General features: G+C 37.7%; 1 protein-coding gene across 1 annotated transcript in view; it reads left to right on the top strand.

Annotated features, from left to right (window-relative positions):
• The window catches only part of LOC126175561 (serine/threonine-protein kinase PLK4), a 237,778-nt gene extending 224,603 nt beyond the window's left edge, over positions 1 to 13,175 (top strand). Inside the window, exon 15 of the mRNA XM_049922415.1 lies at positions 11,926 to 13,175. Coding sequence (XP_049778372.1) covers positions 11,926 to 12,159 — 234 coding nt within the window. The 3' untranslated portion in view covers positions 12,160 to 13,175. The remainder of the gene's footprint in view (positions 1 to 11,925) is intronic.
• The last annotated feature ends 10,386 nt before the right edge of the window (positions 13,176 to 23,561 follow it).

The raw sequence follows: 23,561 nt of genomic DNA, 5'->3' as shown, positions 1-23,561 counted from the left end.
AAAGATACGGCCATTTATGTCACATATTTTAATACTCTCAAACTCACTTATCAAAACCTATAGGGTACTTCCCATTGGCCTAGAATCATAAAATTTGGAAAAATGAAAGTCTCACAGTACAACCAAAGGAAAAACATCCAAAGACTCTAAATTTGTAAATATATCACATGAAAGATTTCTCTCTCTCTCTCTCTCTCTCTCTCTCTCTGTCTGTTTGTCCGTCTGTTAAGACTCCTTTTTCTTAGGAATGGGTAGACATATCAGGTTGGAATTTATGTCACTTATAGAGGTCTATGACCCTTTGTGGTATAAAAATTGAAGCATGTCCACTTAAAAGGTACGGGGCCATTTATGTCACGTTTTGATACTCGCAAACCCACTCATCAAAACCTATAGCATATTTCCTATTGGGATAGAATCACGAAATTTGACAAGAAACAAAGTAAAATCTGAAATAGGTAAATTTGTAATTACATCACACAAAAAAAACTTTTTGTCATTTGTTATCTGACTGTCTGTCTGTGCATCTGTCTGTGCTTCTAAGCAGGGCAGTCAAAGGTCACATATATTGATACTCGCAGACTCACTCATCTAAACCTGCCTGACACTTTCCTTTGGTGCAGAATCATGAAATTTGGAAAAATGAAAGGTTTCACAGTACCGCCAAAGGAAAAAAATCTGAAAACTGTAAATTTGTAATTATATCACACAAAAAAATATTTATCTGTCATTTATGACCCAATGTGGAACTTGAAATTAAAACAATCAGTAGTTCTGAATTCAGGCTGGCTGAGTCGCAGTGGTAAAAGTCAAACACCAGGCAAGGAATAACTTCATTGGTCATATGTCGCGTTTTGAAATTTGTCCATCGTCAGATATCCAGAAGTCATTACTGCCCATAGATATGGCGTTTCAAGTTGCATGTGAAACAAATATTCACAGACTAGTCTCAAGTGTTTCTTTAACATACAACTTGAAATGCCACATCTACATGCAGTAGTGGCTGCTGGATATTTGATGCTGAATAAATTCCGAAGCATGTCATATGAGCAATAAAGCCATTCTTTGCTTGATATTTGACTTTTACCATTGTGGCACAGTCACCTAAATGGAGAACTAACGATTGCTATAATAATGGCTTCCTGCCTCCTGCAAGACTTGAAGTCACATTTATATTACTGACATTGAAACATTCTTGGAATCCTGGAGCTGATATTGTGCCAGTATCAACATCAATAACAGGCAAAAATGGTCAAGATTCTCGATTCCTAGGTTACATGAACTTACATAATTAAGTTCATATGTAACCTCAGTGCCTGAATCCTACATGCACCTGGCCATTATTATTATTATTATTATTATTATTATTATTATTATTATCTTTCACATTTGAGTAGCCTGCTCCTTACACAAGCCAACTCCCAAATTATCCTTTGTGTGAGGCCATGTGTGCCAGATTCACATGCCAATTTGAATTTCGAAATTATGATATTTTATTTTACTGTTAGTTCACTGATTGTGTGAGTACTCACGTGTATCGTGAAATATTGTGAATTTTCGAACATTTGCAAGTGCCACAAAAAACTTGTACTATATTGTCAATTGTAAACATAATTTGTACATTTTAGATACTTTTTGTCAACAGAATTGTCTTTCAAAAACAATTGTTCCATAATTTTATTGTATAACTACATGAAAAAATAGGTATAGTTTTTAGAAGTTTAAAACTCTTGCAAACATATACTTTTGAGAACTAACCCCGTTCATTGTACTAAATGCTCCAGTTCTTAAAGGGAATTATTAATACTTTTGGCTTAACATATCTAGAAATTAAAAGAGAATCAGCAGAGCTATTTTGAAGTTATTTATTTACTATTCCGTAAAACATGGCACCAGCCACAACGCAGTACCACTATGAACATTGTTCTCAGACATGGTGTTACTTAGTTTACATTTAAAGCAGTTGGAAATCACCCTGTTTATTGTCAAATGATTGGGAGTTGGTGCAAATTGGTGTGTTGGGAGAGCTCTTGAGACTCGTGTATTAGAGATACCAAAGTGTCTGAACAACTATCCTCTCCTCTGGATCCTGTCTCTACTACAGTAAGTACAGGATCTCTCACTATTCATCCACTTGACTGAGTGGCAGGTCAGTAGTAGGTCAAGGCACCCTGTACAAGGGAGACAGGACCAGAAAGAACTCAGTGTGTTATACCAGTCCTCCTAATGAACAAGTTGAAGGTGTTGTCTTTCACTGAAACCAAAACTAAGTCTGGAAGTGTCCACCTGTTGGGAAACTTGTTGTGTGCTGTATAAAGAGAGAGCAAATGAGAAATGGTTGGAGTCTATTAAGTGTCGGCAATTCAAACATACAGTGCATAATGATAAGGAAATTGGTGCACTCAGTGAGTGAGTGTGATTCGCTGACTCATTCAGCATGTTGAAAAGGCTAAGCTGCTGGCAAGTGAGGGAACAAGGTGCAACCAATTGCAGATTTTGACGCACTTTGGAACAATTGATGCTTATCGTCTGGATCATACTTCGTAGAAAAGATTGAGAAAATTAGCCTTGCTACGGAGTTTCAGTGAAGGTCACAATTTGCAGCATAGCCTCAGTACTGATCGTGGCCTCCTAGTTCTAAGACAAGTGGAAGGATTGAACCAGAGTCTTCGGATGTTCTGTGACAATCTAAGCTGTGACTTCCTCAACTTGCACCATAGGGTTAAGAACTGTGTGGTCCCTCTAAACAGGTCAGATGTGCACTTTTACAATCAGAGGCTGCTACCCAGGTAGCTGACTGTGTGTAGGGTGCACACAGGGTTTTTAGAGTAGGCAGCTTGTCATCCAGTCCAGATAACGATAGCTGTAGGGGACCCAAAGGTGACAGCATAAGATCTAGTATTAAAATCGTAGTGGTTAACTGCTGATGCAATGGCAGTAAAGTGTCAAAAAATTTGAAGCACTCCTAAAATGCTGTGGAGCTCACATTATACTATGTACAGAAAACTGGCCAAGGCCCAAAATTGATAGCAGTGAATTATTTGCGGTAAATTTAAGCCTATATCGAAAGTATAGGCTAATGGTAAATGGTATTTCTCACTGTTGACAAGAAACTAAAATCCATCAAGATAGAGATATAAATTGAAACTGCATGTGAGATTGTCTGGGCAAGACTCAATACCAAAGATGAGCATTAACTTATAATCAGATCCTTCTATCAACCACCGGAATGACTTTCAGATGTAACTGAAATCTTGAGAAAAAACCTAAGTTTACTAGTAGGTAAGTTCCCCAATCATACTGTCATCATTGGAGAAGACTTAGATCTTCAACAATTGTTGATGAGCCCCATCAAAAAGTCCTAATAAGTGGTACAGTGAGTACTCCCTGCCATTCACTTCACAGTTGTTTGCAGAGTAGATGGGTAGATGTAGATGATGATGACAATGATGACATCGGTGATGGTGACCTGCTAATATGTTGCACATTCTGAGAATTCTTTCACCCAAGATTGATTAATCTCCTGATGTCTCTTTTCCAATATCTTGTCATAGAATCCCTCAAACCCATGAGCAGCACCTCATCCTCTAACATTAGTAGGAATATCCCTTTACCTTAGTTCTTGGCTTGCAGTTGTTTTTCCTGCTATCAGTTATGTGCAAATGTGTGCCATTGTACACACACACACACACACACACACACACACACACACACACACACACACACACACACACACACGAGAGAGAGAGAGAGAGAGAGAGAGAAATTGACTGTAGTGTTCACAAGGAATAGTAAGTATTTCAGGATGTGCTACTATAAACTAATTTGAATAAAACATTCCACATAACATGCATCCAATTTTGATTGGTTACAGAGAGAAGTTTTCAGCTTTCATGTTGGTACTCCATACACTATGGGTTTATTCATCCTTTTTTTAGGTTCAAGTCGTGAAGCTATTCTTGAATTTATGTAATTGATTTCTTTCAACTGTGAATTTTTTGCCAAGTCTGCTGTAATGTGGAATTGTATGCTGGTATTCACTGCTGGAGAGTTCTTAACCAGGGTACCAATTCTGTGAATGTGATCTGTCAGTCATGTGTTTGTATGTTTGTAATTACCTTTGTCATTAAGATTTCCATTTCTACACTCGTGTCATTTTTTGAAGTTGTTTGTCCTGCTATGTAGTGCCACTCGTATCTGCATCGAACTTAATCACCAGTTGCAGGAAAGCGCTGTGATAATGGAAGATTACATTTGCTTCTCACTAGCTACGAAATCACGTAACCACTTCTTTTCAAAATAATTTTGTATTTAACAGTCCCCATAACACTTTCAGCATATCAATTAAACATTCACATTTGAGCTCTTAATAACCAGACTCATTGTCAGACAGATCATTAGTATCCCAAAGTCAAGAAGTAAGTACATAAGTAATTAAGTAATTCCAAGTGTTTTTCTTTTCAAAACATTAGCCATTCTTGTCATAACCTCCTCTTCTTTGGCATCCACGGCACCTCCAAGTCATGACATCAAAAGTGTAAATGGCTTCTTCCGACCAGTAAAATATTCGTTCTTCATCGTGCCTTGTGGCTGTACTGTGCTTACATTTGTGTCTTATATCTGTACATAAAAAGAAGTGTGTGTAGTGTAATAGTGGCACACTGGAGGACAAAGAGTGGTAAGTGTGCCCTACAGAATTGACTTGTCACAGTTTCACTGATAAGGCCCCAGAAATTGATCTTAACACTCCCTTATTCATACTCTATAGAGATTTGGTAGTCACACATCAGTCATTTGTAGTCGGGCATCTTAACATCACTATTAGTCACATACTATCGTGTGAATCATATGTATGTAGTCATATGAATACACAATATAGTCCTTGTAAGTAATTTATATTTTTGTGCTTAATGCTTTATAAGATTTATTCCTTTGCTCTGTGTAGCAATTACACACTCATTGTCTTGTTATTGCTACTGCTGAACTTGATATATGTATAGTAGCTGTCGTAGGGAATTCAGTTCCTGTACAAAGGATCACATTCTCCTGAGGTCATATGAAGTTCTTTAATGTATCAATATTGTAAAGTCCTTTGTGGTGGCCCTTTCTTTTGTCCACTAAAAACTCTGCTTTAGGATTTGGTGTCCCCACTGTCATTAAAGGTCCATTAGATCTACGAAAAAATTTACCCATCTGCTTCTTAAAGTTAGAGTTCTGACAGAATGAAATGATAATTAAATTGACACCCTAGCTGCAAACAGGCGCTGGTATATAACGTGAGGGACATGTTGAAAATGTGTGCCCCGACTGGGAATCAAACCCGGGATCTCCTGCTTACATGGCAGATGCTCTATCCATCTGAGCCACCCAGCGCACAGAGGATGGTGCACCTGCAGGGACTTATCCCTTACACACTCCCCGTGAAACCCTCATTCCCAACATCTCCACACCACTACATTCGTAGCACGCCTTATAGATCTTTGCCCATCGCACTCATTATTCGTGGCAGATTAATCTACCAAGTCCCGTACAAGTTGGAGCATAGCGTGTGCATTCGCACAAGAAGGACAACGGCCGGGTAGCCATATTTTAACTATATATGAAACTAGTATCTGTTTCCGAAAGGACAGATACCATCGATGCAGCTTCTCTAGAATGAAATTATAATTAAATCGACACCCTAGCTACAAACAGGCATTGATATACGACATTGGGGACATGTTGAAAATGCGTGCCCCGACTGGGACTTGAACCCGGGATCTCCTGCTTACATGACATACGCTCTATCCATCTGAGCCACCGAGGGCACAGAGGATGGTGCGCCTACAGGGACTTATCCTTTGCACACTCCTCGTGAGACCCACATTCGCAACATGTCCACACCACTACATTCGTAGTGCGCCTTACAGATGTTTGCCCATCACTCTCATTACTCGTGGCAGATTAATCTACCAATGGTATCTGTTCTTTTGGGAACAGATACTACCTTCATATATAGTTAAAATATGACTATTGGCCATTGACCTTCTTGTGCGAACGCACATGCTAAGCCCCAACTCGTACAGGTTTCGGTAGATCCACATTAAACATTAGCAGCCACCATGGATCCAGCGACATGACAAACACTCTACAGCTTTTAATGTATATACTTTACACTCAGGTTTCACACAATTGACATACCTTGTGGTAGAGACGATGATTGTCCAGGGGAGACTGAAGCAAGTTTTGTAAATATCACAGACCCACATTAGAGTTGTGCTTAAAAAAAGGGATCAGATAATTTTTTTTTTTTTTTTTTTTTTTTTTCATTTTTGTTTCACTTTTAATGTTAGAACTGATTAAAATAAAACTGTCAGAAAACTATTTATTTTTATTATTATTTTTTGCTAATACAAAAATTGTTAGAAACCTTGTAATTTACAGTCATCTCACAGAAAAATATTAAAGAGGATCTGTCATTAACCATTAGGTTTGACATGTTTGAAGTTAGTACCACAGTTTTACCTGACAATGTATTGACTTTAAGAAAATGGGCTACATGTGACAGATGCTAGATGTGGTATGTAAAGTAGAATTAAATAAAAAGTGGTGAAGTATTACCGCAGATTTGGCACCAGTCGCTCCTCCACAGAAATTGAAGTACCATCTGCTTAGCCATTTCTGGTCCAATAATATTTAAGATATATTGAAAACTAGGTTGTGACATTCGCAACTGCCTGAAGAAGTGCTCTGGATACTTTTTGAGCTTTCAATAGAACTGGTGAAAGGACCCATACTTACGACATTCAGCGTTCATAGGATGCACTCCGTACTTCCTCTTTTTATTCTCCTTGACAATAACCAAAATTACAGCAAACGAATCACTATCACTGTCATCAGATGATGCATGGAATATCTTTTATGCTTCACACCACTACAGGTAAATGCACACTGCTAGTTATGAACAGCTGCAGGGTTGACTACTCCTGGTTGCAAGTAAAGAGCTGTGCCAGCAATGAGGGTACAGTGTAAATGCACCAAGGCTCCCAGCAAGGTGCGATGTACCAGCAGTGTGCAGCGAGGTCCAAGCTATGATGCAGCATACACGTACTCTTACCCCCCCCCCCCCCCCCAAGTCATATGGTATAAATTCTTCCTGCAATTGCTCTATTTCACCAGATTGGAATTGACCTCTTGGGGAGGTTTCCTAAGCTGACAAATGAGAATAAATAAATAGTAGCATGCTCTATTATCTCATGTGCCCTGCCCTCACTGAGGCTTTACTGACATGTGACTCTCTGGAAATTACCTGGTTTCTAGTAGAAGTAATTTTGAAGATGGAGCTCCGCATGTAATGATCTCTGATCATAAAAAAGTGATTCAGTCAAGACTGGTTTCAGATGAAATTTGACAATGCAGTATTATTGTTCATAGGATGACAATTACTTACCACCTGCAGCTAAATGGCCACGTGGAAAATTTTGTAAGAAGTTGATAGATATGCTCTGAGAGTAGGTTGATGTAGAACAGAGAGACTGGAATACTGCATCAAGCACAACAGTGTAAAATACTATAGGTATCACTCTTTATGTTTCCTCATCCACAGATGAGAAGATTAAATATGATGAATAGTTTCTTTCTATTTTAATGTGATGATGCTCAGGATAAGTACATCAAACAGTTTGTCACTAGAACTGAACAAGCAAGACAGTTAGCATATATAAAGACCTTGGATACCCATGGTAAGGATGTGACAGCAAATGCTGTCCTTTGAACTACAATCCATGTGACTGTGTACAGATTTTTACACCGATGCACAGGGCCAGGCTATCATAAAACCTATGAAGGTGCTACATTGGCTCTTAACTGAATCGTACAAGGTGGACAAAGTAAAACTGGCCCAGAAAATATTTACAGTATGACTAGAGCAGGATTGACCCTTGTAAATGAACATCGCAGAAGATGCTGTAAGTGGCCACCATTGACTTCAATGCCACACTTTGCTTGATTTATCAAACTGTGACATGCATAACAGCTCTGCCTGAGGGATAGCAGCAATAGCGTTTTCAGTGTCCTGCAATAGAACTTGCAGTGTGTGAGGATTATTTAAGTACACTCGACCCTTCAATTTGCTCCACAGGTAAAAATCACAGGGAGATAAATCAGGCAATCGAGATGGCCGGGTGAGTGCAGTACCTCTGCAGATTGTCCTCACCCCACTGAACACATCATGCACATGTGACAATATTGTCAAGCTTGTGTGTGCTGTTGTTCTGTCATTGCCAAAAATATCCATACAGTCAGTCATCTTCTGTGAGTTGATCCACATATGGACTAAACAGTTTCCAGACATACCAATTAGCATTAATTTTTTGGTGAAAGGACAATGTTACAATGCAGACACCAGACACTGTGCACCAAACACCAATCTTGAGAGATTATACAGCAATCTTGAGATTATAAAATGGCCCTTCAGAGTACTGATGGGGATTTCCTGATGCATAATGTCACTTGTTCTCTGGATTCACAAACCCTGATTGGCTTAACCATACCTCATATGAAGATATGAAAAACTGAGAATCCAAAACTCCTCATTCTGCTTCATTCAGAAACCAGTGGCAGAAGTCAACACATGGAAGTTTCCAGTGTTTTCTGTGATTAGCAGTTTTCATTTCATTAACAAGAGTCAGTTCCACTTCAGTCTTATAATTTTTTTCTGGGCCAGTTTTGTTTTCCCCACCTTGTAAATGCTTCTCAGATATCGCCAAGGATGATGATGCTACACTGAGGAAATTAAAGAACAGAGATGTCATCCATGTCCTTTGAATGTCCTATTGTAATTCTGAATCCCAGGTCAATGATAGGGCTTCCAGTACAAGAAGCAAGAAGACTCATCTGGTGATTGCAATAATGTTAGGGAAGTAACTCCACTTGAACTTCACAGTGACTATGAGGACATGCAACACGAACAGCACATAAAAATACGTCAGTGTCATGATATGAGGAACTGCAGATTAGATCCAGATCCAGGAACCTATAGTCCAGTCTGAAACAGCAGGTCACTGTTTCGCAGAGGGGGGATCCCGCATGCTATGCATCATGCACTGTGATATAACAGTTACAGGCACTGGTTGACTACATGTCAGTCACTGTTTCAATTTCCACCATCTGCAGTTATTTATCATGTGGCATTTGTGATTCCTAGAAAGTTTTAGGACATTCTTATTTATGAAATATTCCAATGTACTGGGACATTCTATACATGTACAAATAGCAATATCCTCTGCGGAGTCAGGCAATTTAGTCCAGTGTGTGATTGATAAAGATGATCATGCTCTTGTAACTGGCACTTGATTCCAGATTCTATGTGGCAATATTCTTCCTCTCATTATATTTCCCCTGCACTTATCACTTCATATGAATGAAAAGCCACACATTGTCAACACTGCAATATCCAACAGTATCTCCCAAGTAGTTAAAGAACTAGGTCTTGGGTAGATACAGATGCCGGCACATGATTGAATTTGTTTTTTCTACATATGAGTGTAGAGTGAATATATCATTTAAAACAGACTTCTTTCAGAATTTATTGTTCTGTCCTCTGTCAATATTCTTAAGGGATGTGTTATTCATCTGTTAAGTATCATTGGAGAACTGTATTATAATACTGCCATTTATCTCTAGACAATTGTTATGTTACTGAACTGCTTGCTTTGCTTGAGGTTCTCTTTCCACCTATATTAGTGATGTAGTAGATAATAGTAGTAATTTAGATTAACTATGTTTAAGCTGCAGATATTTAAATTAAACTTTACACATTTTCAGAGTTCACTCTAAAATTAAGCTCAGACTGTAGATCTCATTGTTCATTACTATTTAAAAACTACAGGGAGGCAAAAACCCATTCATATGATTGGCAACTAACAATGACTGTTCTGATCATGAATATGTAGTTTATGGAGACTTGTCCATGACTCTCTTATTGGTTACCAACTTCCAATGACTCATTAGTAAAGCTGATGAAGACTGCATATGCCATTGTCCACAGTTCTTGCAGAATTGCTTAGAAAATATTCTACAAATTATTCATAAAATCTTAAAAACCAGAGTAGTTACATTTTTAATAATGGTTTAAATGCAGAAATTGCTGACTATTGTTTTACAATTTCAGAAATGAAGTTTATTTAATTTACTTATTGGCTGTCTGACTTTTTAAATAATGTTAATGTTGGGTTTTACTTTTATGGACAGATTTTTTAGGCAGACAAATTTATTCCACATTTTCTAATAAAGCCCACCACAGGTATTTCAGAAACTAAATATTAATTTGAAATTTCTCATTAACATGTTTTCTCAGTAATCAGATATACTTTTAGCAACAGAACAATCACAGTTACAGAAAAATAATGCCGGATTTCCTAATTTTAATTTCTACAAATTGTGGAACTTGTGTTATTTGTGAAAATGTGTTTGAATGTGGCACATTTCAAACTATAAAATTTTGAAAAAAGATGTAGAAGACAAAAAAGACTAAAATGAAATACAGGGTGGTTCAAAAAGAAAGAACAGATTTCACTTGTTTGTTATAGACAAATTATGAAAGGTAGAAACACATTGCACATATCACCAAATAGAGGAAGGTTAAAAGTTTTATGTTCACACAGGCACTGTATCATACACTAAACATGAGCACCATGCATTGCTTGTAAAACATCAAAACAGTAGTCCATTTCATTCCACACACAAATCAACATTTCCTTGTTTTTTGAATCGACAACTTCAGCAGTTTGATTTCTCAGTCTTTAAAGAGTAGTTGTTGTAGCTGGGACAAATACTGTCTTTTTATGTACCTCCACAGAAAAAAAATTGTAAGGTGTCAGATCTGGTAGCCAGCCCATGTTTTGGACTTCTGAGGGCTCCTTGTGAACACGTCTCAGTTATGCTCGATATTTTCATCAGACATGCATGGCCGACCAATGCTCTTCCCTTTGCGTATGCAACCAACTAACAAGAATTTGGTATACCAATCATAATTCTGCTTGTGTAGAGGTGCTTCTTGCTGAATCGACGCTGGACTGCACGGTGTACTTCATCTATTAATTGACTTCACACAAATTCCAGCACATAAAATAATTTCTCTTGTGGTATACTCACCTGGTTGCTACAAATAAACAACAGTGCAGCTGTGTCAGGACTTTGACTCTTCCTCTATGTTTTATAGTTTGTCTGTAATAAACAATTGAAATCTGTTCTTTCTTATTTAATCATCCTGTATAAAAATGAGAAACATATTACTGGGTTTGAAATTTTGAAACCTTAAATGTTGAATATGTCCTTGAAAATAAAATATACCTACAAAGAATTTTTGTATTGTGGTAATCAACAAATTTAAGTTATCCTTTTAGCAGCATACGCATGAGGACAGTTCATCTTGTTGACATTTCAAGCTATAGTTGTACAAATATAAGAAAGAAAATGAATACCATTTGTATTAGAAATAATATGAAAGCAAGTGGACTCGTTCCACCTTCTCATATTTCATGCTGTATTAAAGTTTTAAAATACTCAATTAATAATGTACATTTTTCTTTATGAGGCCATTGTTATTTTGTGTTTCATTGTATATCATTTTAAATTAATGGCTGAAAGGAACTTCAGTTTTTCATTTAAATTTAAAAATCAGTGCAGAGTTTATGGAGTGTTAGATAATGAAGTGTGTGCTGTGTGGGTGTATGCATAATGATCTTATTCTCCATTGCTACCATCTCTCTCTCTCTCTCTTACTGGTAACATTTCAAAAATTGTGTGGTTGATATGTGTTGTTATCTTAGGTTTCACTTGTATTCTTGTATGGAAAGTTGAGTGTTTGTTGCTACATAACTGTATTATGTTATTGCAGTAAAATATACCATTCTTACTCTAAGAGAGAACATCTTTATTTTGCAGCTCTCTTCAGGAAAGATCCAAATCACATTCAGGGACCATACATTACTCACTATTGATGCAAATAGTAGTGGGCTGATGTTCACTAATAGAGATGGGACAACAAATTACTATCACCATAGTGATCCCATCCCTGATGAGCTACATCGTCACTTGGAACATATACCTTGTGTTGTAAAGTCCTTGCTTACAGCATGTAATTCTCATGATTCTCATATCCTTAAAAATACAAAATGAAATGTTGAAAATATTGGAGTCAGTGCTGATGAAGAAGAAGTATCAGTACTGATAGAAATCTCAAACTACTAGAAGTACCATTTCTACGTGCAGTTGCTCATTTCTTATATATATCCTGAATACTGTGACATGTTTTTTGTGTGTCTGGACAAAAACAAAGTAAATTTTATTTACAATAATATTACTCTGTGATTTGCAACAAGATCCCAGTAGCTGTTCTTTATCACTGATAAAATATTTGATTCATGTAAATATGTGTTATATGGAAGGAAATGAATTATATCATATGGTAAGAAATTTTACAGAGTTAGTTCTCACAATATTTCATGCATATGTCTATTTTTATGTAATGGTTAGAATGTCCCTCATCTTCATTTGTATTTAAGTTTTGTATATGAGAAATAATAATAATGTTCCTACCACGTATAGCACAATCCACAGTCTACTTTATCATTCACTTATCCTTTGCCACATCCTACCTTCCTCTGTCTTAGTCCTAAAACTTTATGGAACTAAAAACATCACATTTGCTATGGAGGAAGAGCAATGAGAGAGTGAAAAGATGGCAGTGCCTTGAAAGCTATGTCAAGCTTACACATTAGCTTATGCAAGTTTTTCCTTTTGAAAGTGCTCTTTTCATTGGCAGTATATACTTCCTTCAGTTCAAATGTGTTTTCCTGTCCATTGAACTACGCTGAAAATAATCTGACTTATTTTTTATGTAAAAGTGTCACTTCAGCAATTTCACATGCTGATAGTTTTATTTTAGTACATACATATATATATAGATGAAGATTATAGTCTCATGGGCTGTGTTTTAAGTGCAATCGGATGTAAAAGAGTATTTTATTGTGTGAGATAGTATTTAAACATATATTACTTCCTGGAAGTAGTAACTGTGCCAGACAAAATAACATAATATACAAATCTGTTTGTGCTATTAATAAGTAATGTATTTTAGAAATTGTTTTATACTTCATGTATTTCAAAAATAAATGTGTTAAAATGAAATCCTTATATTTCATGTAGCCTAAAATAAATGCAAATGGGATTGTGTGTAGTAGTGAAGTAAAGAAAATTGAATTTGGTTTTTATTATAATGTTGTAGACACACAACATCACGATTCACACCAACCGACTTTTATTCTGCTTTCACATGAAGGGATACACTGAGACACTGCTTGAATTAGGAATCAGTACAATCACACTTAACCAGAGAATACAGTAAAGCACAATCTAACAGCTGAGCTTACAATTGTCAGGTAAATATTAGTCCTGCCGAGGGCCTGATGCGTCAGGGTATGTAAGGCTGTTTTATACACGGTGCCGTGCTTGCTGTTCCATTCTGTGCCAATGTGCAGCAACCTCGTTAGGTAGGTTGTGAAGATGCAAGCTGTTTGATTTTGTGTGCTCCCTCTATAGCGTTACAACACTCCTTCCCCCTTGGGTAAAAGTGTTTGCTGTGGAGAATATGTCATGCCATCACCGGAGATTATGCTCTGAAATGGCATGGGCGTGGCCAGGTGCAGTGCTCACTCCCCACACGAGACCATAAGGGTACACCAGCAATGGAGGCGTAGTATCCATGTCCACATCTGGACAGGCACTTAGCGATGGAGGCAGTAGAGAAGGCGGCATCAGCGATGGGCTACAGAGATGGAGGAGGCATGGCAATGACTTCTTAGCCCGGTGTTGGCGTCACTGAGAACAAAGATGACACAAGAGCCAGAGAGGGCATGGATCCTGCTGCAGGTGCCAATCCACATGGTGGAGGTGGCTGCAGGGGCAGAGTGCTCTCTGGTCTGTGGCCAGTCATGTACAGATGGAGCTGGTCTTAGTATCATGACACCAAGCCATTGGAGGTGCACATGACGCAGAGGCAGTGGGCCTCATCATGATGGATGATCTTCGGTATCCACTTAGAGTGCTGGCCAAACCCTCTGGCCTAAACAGTGGAGTCCAGACAGATTTGCTGTGAGGTAGGCATCGGCAGGTGGCTGGGCATCGGCTGAAGCAGATGGAGTAGTGTACATGGCTGGTAGCCATGAAGCAGCTCTGCTGGGCTGCAGTTGCTGCCGGAAGTGAACCTATATGAACTCAAGAACCTTTCAACAGCTTCCTCAGGAGAAGACTGACTGACATATTTTTTCTTCTGAGTTTTGAAAGTACAGATGAGCCGCTCTGCCTCATAATTGGACTGGAGATGAAAAGGAGGGGTTATAATGTACCAGAAGCCACTCTTTGTACCAAAATCTTGAGAAAAAAGCTATGGGCCGTTGTGCGTCACAAGCGTATGCAGCAATCCTTCCAAGGAAAAAATCTTTCAGAGGGCCGTCACCATAGCCGCTGTGGATATGGACACATAATGAACCGCATAAGGGAGTTTTGAGAAAGCATCAACCACTACAAGCCAACAGGAGTTAAGGTACGGGCCCACAAAATCAGCATGAATACACTCCCAGGAGTGGCATGGACCATGAGGAAAGAGATACCCATGGTGCCACCTAATGGTTGACCCACTGTGGGCAGGCTGAAAAATACGCGTGATCTCATTGTCTATGCCCAGCCAAAACGTGGCAGCAGGCTAACAAGTTTGTATGAGAAATGCACCAGGTGGAGAAGGTGGATGATGTCCTGCCGCAATGTGGATGGGATCACAGCACTGGTGACGAAGAGCATAATAATTATGCGAGGAATCAGATGCTCGGTCCAGTGGTTTATCCAGTCAGCTTTGGTGGACAAATTGAAAAACCTGATATAAGACAGGATTGACCGAGACAGCTGCTGAAATTCAAGAATTGGTAATGGAAAAACCATCCACGGTGTTTTGGTCTTGGAAGTCTAAATGGAAACACAACAGTTCATCCTGATCAAGTGCTGGATCAGTCTCAATTGGCAATCAAGAAAGAGCACGTGCATTAGCGTGTTGGGCAGTGGGTCATAAATGAAGCACGACAAAAACAGACCCCAGCATTGCAGGTGATGGGCTGCTTTGTTTGGTAAAGATGCTGAAGGATGGAAAAGAGAAACTAGAGGTTTATGATCCGTGATCAAATGAAATTTAGAACCATATTGGAAAACATGAAATTTTTTGAGTGCGTACATAATAGCAAGGGCCTCTTTTTCTATCTGCAAGTACTGCTGTTGCACCTGATACAGAGTTTTGGAAGCATACGCAATAGGAAATTCAGAACCATCTGCATATTTGTGCATGAGAACGGCCTTGAGAGAGTATTTGGAGGCTTCTGTGGTTAAAAAGAAATGTTACCTTGGTTGTAAAGTAACCAAGTGTGGTGCCGAGTGTAATTTTAACTTCAACAGGGTAAAAGCATCCTCGTAAAGGGGCGACTGGTGAAACGGGACATCTTTCATAAGAGAGCATGAAGTGGCAGAACCACTGTGGCTGCATCAAGAAGAAATTTATGGTAGTATGCAGTCCTTCCAAGAAAGGCCTGCAACTCTTGACATTGCTAGGTCATGGCAAAGCTGTAATGGCAATGACATACTGATGTAATGTCTTGAGGCCACCATATGAGACTTCAGAATGGAGTTAGATGATAGACAGCTGAAAAAATCATGATTTGTCCAAGTTACATTTCAAAGAGGCAGCCTGCAGTATCGTGAACAAGGCATAAATGTTCCAGAAATGCTCATATGTTGAAGAACAAGAGACCGCAATATCATCCAGATAGTTAATGCACCCCCAGCAAGGAGGCTGTGAGTTGCTTCAAAAATCATTGGAACATGGCAGGGATGCTAGGTCTGCCAAATGGCTGGCATTGATATGGGTATAACTCAAAAAGGGGTATTCCCTACAAGGTTACATTTGGAATCATCATCCACAGGCAGCTGTAGATAGGCTTCTGACATCTCTATTTCGGAAAAAATATTGGCCCCCGGAAAACAGTGTGAGGAGTTCACGGATAGGTATCAATACACTGTGAATTTACAGACTTTTTAAAATCACTACAGAGCTGAAGTTTACCGTTAAGTTTTGCGACAGTTAACCACCAGCGTAACGATTTACTATAGGAGACAGGTGTGATAACACCCAAAGACATAAAGTGATCTAGTTTCCTTTGACTTGCTCAGATAAAGCTATTGGAATTGGATGAGTATTTAAAAAAAAAAAAACAGAGGCATGCCACTGGTTTATTGTGATTGAAATTTGTCGCACACAGTAAATTTTCTGAAAACACGGGGGAATATTCTGAATATAGCGTGTCCAGTTGTTGGTACGGAACTTGATCTGTTACCAGGTGCACTTCTTCAGAAATAGAGAATCCTAAAATTTTGAAGGCATCTAATCCAAATAAGATCTCCGTGTGAGAATAGTACACCACTAGGTAAGTCAAAGATTGAACAACTGCTTTATACATGATGAGAGTAGAAAACTGTTCCAGTGTTGGTATTTGATGTTTGATGTAACTCAACAACTGATGTGAGATGAGATAATGCCAGTGATACAAGGTCCCCATAGATTTGAAAATCTATATTCATGAAGATGTAAAGCTAGTTCTTTTTGCTGATGATACAAGTATAGTAATCACACCCAACAAACAAGAATTAACTGTGGAAATTGTAAATAATGTCTTTCAAAAAATTATTAAGTTGTTCTCTGCAAATAGTCTCTCATTAAACACAGTATATACAGTTCTGCTCTGTAAATGTAACAACACATCTACATCTACATGGATACTCTGCAAATCACATCTAAGTGCGTGGCTGAGGGTTCATCGAACCACTTCACAATTCTCTATTATTCCAATCTCGTATAGCGGGTGGAAAAAATGTATACCTAGATCTTCCCAAGCATGCTCTGATTTCCCTTACTTTATTAAGGTGATCGTTTCTCCATATCTAGGTCGACATCAACAAAATATTTTCACATTCGGAGGAGAAAGTTTATGATTAAAATTTCATGAGAAGATGCTGCCGCAATGAAAAACGCCTAAATGTCCTGTCTATAAAACACAGTCTTTGATTAGCCTTCCCCACAACATTTTCTATGTGTTCCTTCCAATTTAAGTTGTTCATAATTGTAATTCCTAAGTATTTAGTTGAATCTACGGTCTTTAGATTTGATTGATTTATCGTGTGACCGAAGTTAACGGATTCCTTTTAGCACTCATGTGGATGACCTCGCACTTTTCGTTATTTGGGGTCAATTGCCAATTTTCACACCATACAGATATCTTTTCTAAAGCATTTGTCAATTTGTTTTGATGTTCTAATGACTTTACTAGTTGATAAATGGCAGCGTCACTGCAAACAACCTACGATGGCTGCTCAGATTCTCTCCCAAATCATTTATGTAGATAAGGAACAGCAAAGGGCCTATAACACTACCTTGGTGACCACCAGAAATCACTTCTGTTTTACTGGATGACTTTCCTCAATTACTGCAAACTGTGACCTCTCTGACAGGAAATCACGAATCCAGTCACATAACTGAGACGATATTCCATAAGCACCCAATTTCACTACAAGTCGCTTGTGTGGTATAGTGTTAAAAGTCTTCCAGAAATATGGAATCAATTTGAAATCCCTTGTCAATAGCACTCAACACTTCAGGCGAGTAAAGAGCTAGTTGTGTTACACAAGAATGATGTTATCTAAATCTGTGTTGATTGTGTGTCAATAGACTGTTTTCTTCGAGGTAATTCATAATGTTCAAACATAATATGTGTCCCAAAATCCTGCAGCATATTGATGTTAATGATATGGGCCTGTAATTTAATGGGTTACTCCTACTGCCTTTCTTTAATATTGGTGTGACATGTACAACATTCCAGTCTTATGGTACACCATTAATACATATATAGTTTGAATAGAAGTCTGTACCTATGGCAGAATATTTCAAATTTTTGGGTATGTCCATTGGTGAGAGTGAATGGAAGAAACACACTGGTGATCCACCAAAACGTTTTGAGTACAGCTACTGATGCTTTTAGGGTTATTGCAAATTTGGACGATAAACATACAAGTAAATTAGCTTACTATGTGTATTTTCATTCGCTACTTTCATATGGCATCACATTTTGGGGTAATTCGTCATTAATGGAAAAAGCACTCATTGCACAAAGGTGTGTAATCAGAATAATAGTTGGAGCCCACCAAAATCTTCTTTCAGACATTTATTTAAGGAAGGAATGATAGTCGCAGTAGCTTCGCAATATATACTCCATCAGAAAATTTCCAGGACAGATTTTTTTCAATTTCTGAGTGTGCTGTACTAAAACGGTTCAAATGTTGTTTTTGTTACCTGGTACATGTGTGTCCTTTAAATGACCTTGGCTATGTTTACACACAAACTCACTAGATGGCTGGGCTGTGCCTAATAACACACCATTTGGGTTCTTGGCATAGTAGTTACAGTGACACAATGGATGCTGATTGTGAGCAAAGAGTGAACATGAAGTTCTGTGTTAAACTTTGGAAAACCTCTAGTGAAACATGGACAATGATTAAGCAAGCACAGGCGGAGCACTTTCAAGAAGTCGTGTTTTCAGATGGCACAAAAAGTTTCGTGAAGGCAGAGATTCAGTGTAACACTATTCCAGATCTGGTCTCCTGTCTACAGCACATACCAGTGCAAACATGGAGCATATAAGGCAGTTACTGCAAGAAGGCCATCATGTTACTAAGCGTGTGATATCAGAAAAACTTAATTTGAATTGTGATGTGTGTCATAAGATTTTACACCCAGTTTTAGGGAAATGGTAACTGAATGCAAGACTGGTCCCACACACACTAACAGGCAAACCGAAAGATGAAGAATTTCTGTTAAACTACTGGATAGAGCCAGATGTGATCTCACATTCCTATTAAAATTATTGCTGGGTATGAAAGTTGGTGCTAGCAGTATGACCCTCATGTGAAGTGTCAAAGAGCTGAATGGTGGAGTCCTGGATCACCAGCCTCAAAAAAAGTCAAATTACAACATTCGAGAACAAAGACAATGTTGATCGCATTCTTTGATAGTAAAGGATTAGTTCAGCTTGAGTATGTTCCTCCAGGTCAAACAGTGAACCAAGCTCTTTACATCGAAGTCTTGAAACACTTGCAACAAGCAATAATGGTTCTTACTGCATTACAATCCAAGAACCCCCATATGCTTTATCTGTTACCAAGTATCTGACCAAAAATTCTGTTATTGCCATCCCACGTCCACCATATTCACCAGACCTCCCTCGGGACTTTTTCTTGTTTCCGCGAATGAAAAGGCAACTGAAAGGGAAGTTTCATCACAGACATCCAATGAGCTGTGACAAATGAGCTTACAAGAATCGCAATTGAAAGTTTTCCTGCTTGCTTCCAAGACCTCCAGAAACGTTGCCATTTGTGTGTAGGTAACCAAGGTGACCACTTTGATAGGGGGAGTGTTAGGATCATTACTGGTAAGTGCAATTTTCTATTAAAAAAAAAAAAAACCGTTTTGGAACCTTTCTGACAATGGGTTGATATTCAGTTATGAAATTTGTTATTAATAACCCATCCCAATTCAAAAGCTATAGCAATGTGAATAGCTACAACACTAAGAGATCACTTATCAAATAGCATCGAAAGTCTGACAGGTAGCCAACCAACATTTAAAAACAAATTAAAAGAATTTCGTGGAGTACCATCACCTCATGCAGTCTTCCTGGTTGTTGTTCTCGGACTGCATCTGCAAGACATCTCAGCTGTTGACAGCAAATGTCAGTAGTGATGATTACACATTGGGGAAGCAGTTCGTAGTACACCACACTGTTGCTGTTCCACCAGATGCGTAATATTATCTTTTGTGGTTGAGCACAGGTCTTTGTATGGGGAATTGCTGCTATGTTTGGGCTCATCGATTCCTTTCTTTTCCTTAAGTTAGCGTAAAGACCCCACTTCACATCACCAGTAATGATACAGAATAGGAATGGTCGTTGTTGCTCATGAGCCAACTGACGATGAGCAACCAGAGATACGCATGTGGTACCCATACACCAAATTTTTTAACATTCTTCATTGCACGTAAATGTTGCAGGATTAATGCATTTAAATGATCTTCATCAAAACCCGAAGGTCTTCCAGAACATGAAGAGTCACTAATGTCAAAATTGTCATCCTTAAAAGGAGAAAACCATTTTCTTGACTTGCTTTATCCAGTGGCATTATCCCTACAAAAGGAGCAAATGTTTCTGGCTGTCTCCGCTGCTCTCACCCCTCGGTTAAACTCAAACAGAAGAATATGTCGGAAATGTTCCAATTTCTCCACTTGGCATTCCATTTTCCAGCATCTACAGCTCCAGTCACTATCTCCAAATGAAAAAATGATAATATGTTAACTCAGATAGCAACAGTGAACTACAAATAAAAAATGACAGTCAATAAATAAACCTGTAGCATCCAGAACACCAACATGCAAAACAAAAATGCTACAAACTTATGCACTGACCTAATGTATATGTTTGCTGTGTTAATGTTGGCATAATAGCATTATTATGATGTGGAATTTAATACAAAAAAGAAGTTTGTTTGTCTATGGCTGTTTTAAATAAGATTCATTGTGGGCATGATAAGAAAATAAGATAAATGATAAGTCCACGTTAAATTGAGTTCTTAACCATTCTCGGACTACAAGTGTGTAGCCCACATGAACACTAATGACTGCCTTCCTGCTCTAGACAGGCATAGAAATGATCAAACGTAGTAGCTTCCTCTAGTGGGTGAGGTTTAAGCCAGTGTAGGTCTGACCTTCAATGAGTTAACTTGTGCCCTTTGAAAATAAAATCGCTGTAACTGTAGCCCACACACATTACAGTATAACCATTTTTTGTCAGTGCATTTTTTCTACTTCTTCTAGATTAATGGATTGTATTATTTCTGTTTTAAATACTTCATGTCATTTTTTTTTTTTAGTGAGCTGTAGTATATATTAACATATTCTTAATCTGTAAACTAAGCATCTATCACCACTTTTTCAAGGTACATTTATTTGTTGTTTTTTTCTTCTTTTTTTTCTCCACTAGAAAAATCAGTGTCGTTTGTTTTCTAAATTTAAAGCATTTCTTATTTTCAGTGAGACATGTCAGAAATTACAAAATATTGAGTTGAACATACTAGTGGCCCGAATATTGTTCTGCAATGGTTGAATGAATATGACAATGAAGATCAGTCATAAGAGGACTTTTATGAGGAAAGTGAACACAATACAGAATCAGAACACAAAAATGATACAAATGAACCTCAGAAATATTCAAGTGAAAAGGTAGATAATAGTGATTCACATAAATATTATTTTGGTGAAAAACTTAACCTTCGATTAGAGAAAAGTTCGTATGGGGTCGTGACTCAAGAGATCCAGACATAGAAATTAGAGCTTGTATAGGAATCTATTAATTATTGGAAGCCTGCAAAATTGAAGCAAACATTTGCACCAAATTTGGAATGATTCTGAGGGATAAGGAATAGAATTGTGTTATCTCACATTGAGCGAAGAAAGAATTTGATTCCTCTAACAATGTCTAAGACTGGATGGCATTCACTGCAGAATGTAAAGAAAAGAAGTAGACAAGTTAGCTCCAATAAGATGCTCTTTCAAGCAGTAAATCCCCAGTAAGTCAGCTAAATAAGTTATTGAAACATTTGCATTTCTGGATGTTAAAACTAGCTACATATTCAGTTTAGAAGTCTATGCTGGAATTCAGTCAGGTGGGCCTTATCAGTTTAGCAGTTCAGTAGAGGATGTTGTTCTTCTTTAGTGAAGCGTATAGAGAACACCAACAGGAATATAATTGAGGGAATTGGTTCTCTAGTTATTCCCTTGTGTAGCAGTTGAGTGCAAAGAAACTTACGTTTGTTGGCACTGCATGGAAAAACATTGCCAAAATACCAAAAGAATTCCTGCTAAATAGTAATCATGAACATAAGAGCTCTCTATTCTGTTTCCATGCTTGCATCGTACTGTGCAAAATGAAATAAGGCTCTACTGTTAATCTCAAGTATGCATCATGACAATGCCATTTATGGAGACTCAAGATTTTTTTTGAAACAATAGACAATGAGACAAATGGTCAGACCTCAAATCAAAAGAAAGGTACGTATTCCTTCACATCCTCAAAACATTAGACATTGTGCATGGGGAACTTTTGGGGCTTTCCAGACCTGAAATCCCTCCCTGTCTTCCACAAACAGAATACTCAAACACTTCGAGAAGATGCAAAATTTGTCCTAGGGCAAGAAATAAATCTTGAAAAGCTTAAAATGTAGGAAATCATTTGTAAGGACAATATCTGTGAAGTATGACCATATTGCAATTAGTTATTTATATGTACACAAAACCAAATTTCATTCATTTAAAATTTTCACACATAAACTGTTAATTTAATTGTTTCTTTCTAATGATACTATTTTTATTTTTGTTAAAACAATTCCTAGGATGTTCAACATAATTTCCAATCCCCCCCAAATCCCTACCCTCTTTATACATGCTTAATTCATTTTTCTTTGATTTGTGTTACACAATGTAATATGAGTTAAAAAGGTAAAATGAAAAAATAACTAAAGTAAAAATTTAAATTAATTTTTGAAAGTGGACTTCTTTCACAGTCCACACACCTAACTTTGTCCCTCTTTGGGGCGCGATTGATGGAGGGATAATAAATGTAGTGAGTAACAAACTGAAGAACCTAATGTGTTTGGCAAGACAATGTCATTTGCAACATAATTTGTGGCAAAATTTTTAATATGATTTTTTTAAAACTTGAATTCATCGTATACTGTGTTTAAATATACACAAAATGTCAACAGTAAATGGACATGAAGGGAATAATCCTGAATGAATGTAAGTTGTATATTATTAAGGCAATCATTAAGCTACTGCTGCTTTGGACAGAGAAGACAGATATTGGGTTTTGTGAAGCTGAAGTGCAATTTATGACTTTTGGTATAGCTGCAGAGGTGACTAAATTTAACTAGAGTATATGAGATCTGGTTACAACTATCGAGAACAGTAAATATTCTCTGATGAAACAATGACTTTTGACTACATTTAAAGAAAGTGCAGAGTGTCAAATTAAAAATCTCTTGAGTGGTTTAGAACTTGTCCAAGATAATGAGATTAAGATTCTTCGAAAACCAAATAGGCAAATACAGCACGGTAGAAGTATAAGCAGAACAGAGTTTGATAAAATAGTAAATATTGCTAGTATCATTTTAAATTTGGTACACAATGTAAATGTGAAAAATATGTTCAGCCAATGGCCAAATAAGTAAAACTAGAAAGGGTAGATCCAACAACACAAATTCTACCCCAGTACCAACATCAAGCTGCCAGTATTGCGTATGTTAAAGATCATGATGATGGAAGATATTTTCTGGTAGATATCAGCACAGATTTGTCTGTCATATCACTATCAGAAGGCAAGAAA

The sequence above is a fragment of the Schistocerca cancellata genome, chromosome 3 (assembly GCF_023864275.1).
Source record: "Schistocerca cancellata isolate TAMUIC-IGC-003103 chromosome 3, iqSchCanc2.1, whole genome shotgun sequence".
Lineage (NCBI taxonomy): Eukaryota > Metazoa > Arthropoda > Insecta > Orthoptera > Acrididae > Schistocerca > Schistocerca cancellata.
Note: the sequence above shows the minus strand (reverse complement) of the source record. Positions and strands in the feature narration are given on the sequence as shown.